Source organism: Vipera ursinii (genome assembly GCF_947247035.1).
Source record: "Vipera ursinii genome assembly, chromosome: 6".
Lineage (NCBI taxonomy): Eukaryota > Metazoa > Chordata > Lepidosauria > Squamata > Viperidae > Vipera > Vipera ursinii.
The window spans coordinates 19,024,970-19,032,493 of NC_139515.1; the positions used below are offsets into that span (position 1 = coordinate 19,024,970).

The 7,524-nt window shown below is 37.8% G+C and overlaps 1 protein-coding gene across 1 annotated transcript in view; it reads left to right on the plus strand.

Annotated features, from left to right (window-relative positions):
* PANX2 (pannexin 2) overlaps window positions 1-7,295 on the plus strand; it is a gene marked incomplete at its 3' end in the record, with an annotated part of 28,862 nt that extends 21,567 nt beyond the window's left edge. Inside the window, exons 3-4 of the mRNA XM_083365810.1 lie at window positions 1,189-2,640; window positions 6,946-7,295. Of these exons, the coding sequence (XP_083221936.1) occupies window positions 1,189-2,640; window positions 6,946-7,295 (1,802 nt within the window). The remainder of the gene's footprint in view (window positions 1-1,188; window positions 2,641-6,945) is intronic.
* Between the last annotated feature and the right edge of the window lie 229 nt (window positions 7,296-7,524).

Consider the following 7,524-nt stretch of genomic DNA (forward strand, 5'->3'; position numbering starts at 1 on the left):
CAACAATAAAGAATAAAAACTTTACTAAGTAAAAAAAGTATTTTTAAAAATGGCACTAGAAGATCTTCATTGAACTGCTATTGATAATCATAGTTACGGGATTTTTTGTTGAGATGACTTACTTCATTGTCTTTCCCCCCCTTTACCAGAAATTTAACCAAAGCTTACAAGTTCAAGAGAATTCTGATTAGGCTAGAGCAGGGGTCAGCAACCTGAAACAGTGAAAGAGCCACTCGGAACCGGTTCCCCCACAAAAGGAAAATCTGGGAGCCGCAAAAAATGTGTGCGCATGCGCATACATGCGCACATGCACAGAACAGGATTTGACTGAAGAGTGGAGCCAAGGCGAGATATGCACCTACCCTGCATATTTGAATTGATTGGTTGAACTTTTTTAGTCCCACTTTTTTTTTGGACTGCACATGGCAGAGGGCTGGGAGCCGCAGGAGATGGCTGAAAAAGCCGCATGCGGCTCCAGAGCCATGGGTTGCAGACCTGTGGGCTAGAGGGTTCAGAGCTTAAATCATCTGTTTTGTCCTATAACTATCTCCTTGCAATAAAAAAAAAATATGAGTTATGTTGAACCTACAAAACTGCAATTTTTGCACTTTTTAAATATACTGTTATGAAGCCAAAGTTTCTCAAGAGCTCAGCAGAAAATATAACACATTCACAGCTGATCTTTTTCAAGTTTCGGTGATGTGAGAAAAAAACAACTCTAATTCACTTTTAGATTGCTTCTCTTAAAAGGAAATGAAAAAACAGAATTTTTAAAAGGATAGCTGCTCTTTTCAGTGTTCAATATGAAGAGATGAACTTGAGGACCTTATGCAAAATACTTTTTTCATAGGATGAACCCCCAATTATTATACTGTGGCACTATCCTGTTGATTTGCTGTCCAAATTTGATTGATTAGTATGAAAAACTATCTCCAAAACCATTTTTCCAAATGTAATTTTTCATTCCCACTTCCGATGTCGCTGTATATTGAGTATATAGATTTTTCTGCATTGACCTCATGTCTTTGGGAGGCATTTTTTAACTCTTAAGAAAACAGGGTAGTTTAATATCATGCTGAATATACCATAGACGAAAACCGATATACAGTAGCTTATAAAAATATTTATTTTGCAGAGCTCCTTTTGTATGTTAAATGCACAGCAGTGACTTTTCTCTCTGTTATACAGAGGAGCCCATATACTGTTACACACCACACAACTTCACCCGGGATCAAGCCTTGTATGCCAGAGGATACTGTTGGACAGAGCTAAGAGATGCATTGCCAGGTGTAAATGCCAGCCACTGGCCTTCCTTGTTTGAGCATAAATTTCTTCCATATGCCTTGCTGGCTTTTGCTGGCATTATGTACATTCCAGCCCTTGGGTGGGAATTCTTGGCTTCCACCAGACTGACTTCCGAACTTAACTTTTTGCTCCAGGAGATAGATAACTGCTATCATCGAGCAGCTGAAGGCCGTGCACCAAAAATTGAAAAACAAATCCAGTCAAAAGGTCCAGGGATAACAGAACGTGAAAGAAGAGAAATCATTGAGAATGCAGAGAAGGAAAAAAGCCCTGAGCAAAACCTGTTTGAGAAATATCTGGAGCGCAGAGGCCGTAGCAATTTCCTAGCCAAGCTTTATTTGGCAAGGCACCTTTTCATCATCTTTTTAAGCATCATCCCTATCACATACTTGTCCACCTATTATGCTACACAGAAACAAAATGAATTTACATGTGCTCTAGGAGAGCCTCCAGACAAAACAAGCAATTCCAAATTGCACATACGGGTGAATTGCAAGCTGCCCTCTGTTCAGCTGCAACGCATAATAGCTGCAGTGGACATTGTCCTCCTTTGTTTCATGAACTTGATCATCCTCATCAATTTAATCCACCTTTTCATATTCCGCAAGTCCAATTTCATATTTGACAAGCTGAACAAGGTTGGCATAAAGACCAAGAAACAGTGGCAGAAATCTCAGTTCTGTGATATTAATATCCTGGCCATGTTTTGCAATGAAAATCGTGATCACATCAAGTCTCTAAACCGCTTGGATTTCATTACCAACGAAAGCGATCTGATGTATGACAATGTTGTGCGTCAGTTGCTGGCGGCTCTAGCCCAGTCTAATCATGATGTTACCCCAACTGTACGTGATTCTGGAATACAAACAATAGACCCCAGCATTAACCCTACAGACCTTGACCATAATGAGCCACTGATTATCAAGCGTCCTCGGAAGAAAATGAAGTGGATCACAAGTAGCAATCCCCTTCCTCAGCCATTCAAGGAGCAGTTAACTACCATGAAGGTTGAGAACAGCAAACCTGAGAAGCCAAAGCCGGTGCGTCGGAAGACAGCAGCCGATAGTCTGATTGCACCTTTGCTGGAGACCAACTCAAAACATACCCAACCATCCTCAATTCACAAAACTGAATCTAGTACTCTTCCCAGCGCAGGTAATGGAAAGAAGCATACGCGTCACTTTTCCTTAGATGTTCAACCATATGTATTGAGTAATAAGAAACCCAAGCAAGAAATTCCATCCAATACATCTATGGCAACATCCAAAAGCCAAGAGAGTGGATTCTTAAACCAAGAAGACAAAGCCATAGTTTGTGTCACTTCTTCTCTCAAAGGTATGGAGATATATTTAGCTACTTTTTCCAATCACAGTTGCAGCTAACAAAATTGCTCATTGTTGTGGAATGTTTGAAATGTGGTCAAAGTGATTCGGATTCCTTAATCCATCCTGTTGATATCTTGCATGATAGCTGTAGCCTCTGCAAACTGAAATATTGATCACATAGTATGGCAGCCACACGATAAATGGGATGTTTGTTAACCTGAAATTTATCATCAAGAATCATGCTTTTAAGCTTAGAGTGTATGAGCCATTTGTGAGCCTTTAATTTAAATATACTTTTATAAGTATATTTCTAGCATTGGTGTGGTTCAAGAAAAATATCTTGTGACCCTTAATCGGTGACTCAGTTCTGATTTCATTTTTTTCTCATAAAATCTTTTTCATGAAATCTAAACTTCTTTGGAGCAGTTTCCTGCAATTTAAAATACCTGAATCTTAGAGTTGGAACAAAATCACAATAAATGTCAACTATCAGTATCTCTCAAATATTGGAGAGATAATGGAATAGAATAGGATAGGATAGGATAGGATAGGATAGGATAGGATAGGATAGGATAGGATAGGATAGCTTTATAAATAGCTTTATTTGGCTGTGCAATTAGACACACAAGGAATTTGTCTCCAGTGCAGAAGTTCTCAGTGTGCATGTGAAGCAACAGGGTAATAATAATCATAATAATGAAACCAATAAGAGGGAGTAGTAGAGAAGATGAGAAGGATAATAATACTGCTATCTTTTGCTGTTAAAAATCTGGAATAATTTGTAAAATAACCTTGTACAAGTAACAAATAGTAATGAAAAGAAGGAGTGTCATCATTTGGACGCCTTCATAATAAAAGATTTGTCAGGAGCCACCTAGTTCAGATAATGGAGGCCTCTGATGTTCTGAATTAGCAAATATTTTCATGGGCTTGTAATATTTATCACACTTTCAATACCTTGCTCTTCCTTCTCCAGATGCCTTGAAGAATTCTGCATATTTATTTTCTGTGAAATATCTTGGTCATTACTTTGACAATGGAATAGTATCACCCAAAGAACTTTCTAGAATTTCTTGTCTTCTTTTCTGCCCTAATCCTAACCTTTTCTGCTATCTATTCAGCACCTATTCCCACATTGACTTCTTAATTAAATATTTATTTATATCCTTCCATCATTTATTTAGAAGTGCTCAGATCAAGACAGCCTTGATTAACACACAACCAGAATTACAGAGATTTTTTTCTTGCCATGGAGAAAAATTTGAAAATGTCTTTGTTTTGCTTCCCTGTTTTGTCAATTGTTGGCTGGATTTCCATGTTTTTTCCTTTCCCAAAATGCAATAAAAAGTAGCCAATGCTAGAAAACACAGAAGGAAGATGAGGCAGAGTTTATTTGTCCTCCTAATCCAAAAAAGTTAAAGATCAGTGAGCATTAACACACAAAGATATGAAGGAAGCTTTCTAAGAGAGAGGATGGTAGCAACCAGTGAGCATTAAAGAGAGCTAACTCTTTCAAGAGATTATCTGTCATGTAGCCAGTGAGCCATGTGGAAATATATAACATCCTACAAGTCAACCAGCCATGACACAATCTATCATCAATGAAAAGGCTGTGGTCTTTTAGAATGAAACTGCATTCACAAAAAATGAATCTCTGAAATTTTCCAGAATTTATCCCATTTCTATAAGAAGGGAACAAACTCATTCATGAAGGCCAGTAAAGATGTGGTAGGACTTCTTTGAGGGACAAGGTGGACAAGGTGATTGTTAAGTATGTCTTTATATTAAATAGGCAGGGAATTCTCTAATTGTAACGAAACTGCAATTTCAGCATATGTACTAGTAAATAGTAATCCCCCAGCAGATCTAGAGAGAATATCTTTTCTGAAGGTGGTATTTGAGGTGTGCATGTGTGTGGAAGTGATTCTTCATTGATGTTTATAGAAATCTCAATTCAATACCAGCTTTGAAGGAATGATTTTCCTTAGAGTTCCTAATGAAGATCATGAAAAAAGCTCTCCAGAATTGATCCAAGGCTCATCTTTGTCCTTCATATTCCCCCCCCCCACCCCCATATTCAGCATTCAGATCCTTCTGAGTGGCTCTGAAGCAGGAAACATAGCTATTTAACAGCACGGATTCCCAATTTCAAGATATGCTGTATCTTCAAGACCATCACCCCTTCTAATGATAATGAATTACATAGATTAATTAGGGCTGGGCTGCAGGAAAACATGTTTTCTTTTGTCTAAATTTTCTTCCAGTTAAGGTCACTAGTTGGCTACGGTCTTTATTTTACTAGGAGAAAAATGTCTCTCAATTCACTTTTTCCATAGCAGTAATGATTTTAGACCCTTTAATCCTATACTTCTTCAATCACCATTTCTCCAAGCAAAAAAATCCCAAACGTCCTAATTTTTTTCTCATTTTGAAGGTGTTGAGACCTACTATAATGTTGGTTTTTCTTTTTTCTGGGTTAATTATTTTCTTGTCCAAACCCAGAGACCTAAATGTACAAAATATTCCAAGTGCAAATGTACCATGTATATGTATAATGGATTACAGTATTGTAATTTTTATTTTTCTGATTATTTCTAACCTGACCTTTGTCTTTTTCAAAGCTATTGCATATTGAAACATCATCTTTATAGATACAGTATGTCCATTATGACCCCAAGTTCATTTTCAAGTTAGATGACATCAGTGCATAATTAAGTGTGCATCACTTATGTGCATAATCTTACTCTTGCATCAATTGATCATACTTGCCATTCAATTCTCTGTTTGTCATGCCTATTTACAGACCTCCTTCTGCAGGTCTTCAAAATTATTTTTGATTTTTATATTTCCTAAATAGTACTTTATGCAAAATAGGCTAACGTGGTGGAAGATAAACCAAGAGCAGGTGATTCTGAGCAGAAATATCTGTTGTGACAATAACCAATAACTGCCTGACTTCAAGGACACGAACCTGAAAGCAAAGAGTCCGTTAAGAAGCAAACATATTTAAACTGTCTGTGGTATAAAAGTGGAACTTAAGCCGCTCTCATGCTAATTGAGGGCAATTAACACATCAATATGGCTTCATTGTGGCTTGCAATAAAGATACTTATTTAGTCATGTCGTGCATCTTAAAATTCAAATATTCAATTGTTAACAGGATCGCCTCCACTTATGAGCATTTTTATATTCTCAAAAAACATGAAAGGTTTGGAGAGACCTTCATGTTTTTTTTCCGTAAGTGTGTTAGGTTTTTTTTCCCTTTGGTTACCTTTTTTAATCAATTTCTATTGAATACGTTCTAAACTGACTGCCCTCTAGCTTCCAAGATTTACCCTTTGGACCCTTTTAAAAATTATTGTTCAAGTTTGAGCCTGATTTGAGGACAAATTACATATTTTTCTAGAAGGTCAGAAATTTCAATTTTGAACTAAGATATTTTGGGGTTAATTTTGACCCCTCTCTAATCGGGATTGTATAAAACTTACATAATAAGTACAGAATCACATTTAAAGCTCTGTATAGTGAGGCCTTGAGCAAAAAATATAATAAGTAGTTTAAAAACAAATATGGTATGCATTTTAAATGCATATTACAACCTTTAGTCCTAAAACGTATACTGGGCTGAGAGAGAATGCCCGTCCCAAAGTCATCCAATGAGTTTCCATGACTGAGGATAGAGTAAAACCTGAATGCTATTCCTAGTTCAAAACTTACACTACTATACTACAGTGGCTGTCTTCTAAAATAAGCCTCTTTTGAAACAGAACCTGGAGGGAAGAAAGGCATCCACATTCAGGCCCTTCGTTGTCCTCCAACCTCACTAGATGCCTTTGGCTCCGTTGCTCTCATCCAATTTAGCAAGATGAGAGGGAACATGATAGCAGTGTTCCAATATCTCAGGAGCTGCCACAAGAAAGAGGGAGTCAAGCTATTCTCCAAAACACCTGAAGCCAGGACAAGAAACAATGGATGGATACTAGTCAAGGAGAGAAGCAACTTAGAACTAAGGAGAAACTTCCTGACAATTAGAACAATTAATCAGTGGAACAACCTGCCTCCAGAAGTGGCAAATGCTCCAACACTGGAAGTTTTTAAGAAGAGACTGGACAGCCATTTGTCTGAAATGGTGTAGCGTTTCCTGCCTGACCAGGGGGTTGGACTAGATGAGCCCCAAGGTCCCTTCCAACTTATTATTATTATTATTATTTGTTGTTGTTGAAATAAAATGAAGAGACCCCCACATAGTCTTTTTTTTCAATTGGAAAAAAGTTGTCAATTCATTAACTAAATAAGTGTTTTGCTTCTCTTTCAGATTCTTCCCTACCTGGAAAAGAGTCCCTTTATTCCCATGATACCTGCAGGACTGTGCCTGCAACAGGGGTTTTCCTCACCTGTACCCATAACCATATAGCAACAAAAGTCTCTCTGCCCCAGACTAATGAGGTAGAATCAGGGCCTGTCCTGAATTGCAACCCTGTGCATCCACTTCTGCACATCAATACGCTGTATGAAGATAACGAAGAAGAGGGCTCAAACCTTATAGATGATTCTTTAGACAACAGAATTCACTCTCCATCAGAAAGCGGAGACATCATTTCTATGCCTTCCAGAAAACAAATCATGTTGGCAACTTTTGATGAACCCTTGGCAATAGTGAATTAGGCAGAATATTGACGCACAATCCAGAACTGCTGTTAATCAAAGCTTGAACCTGATGTTCCACCCACAGCAGTACGAACCTTATTTTCCCACATACTGCATGAGCATGGAAATACAGACCACAGGTTACTCCAGATCGGTTATTCAGGGTAGTGTCTTGGCTAATGTCAATAGCTTGCAAAATATGTCAATAATAATAAGCCAAACAAATTATTCTATGCTTGGAAACACA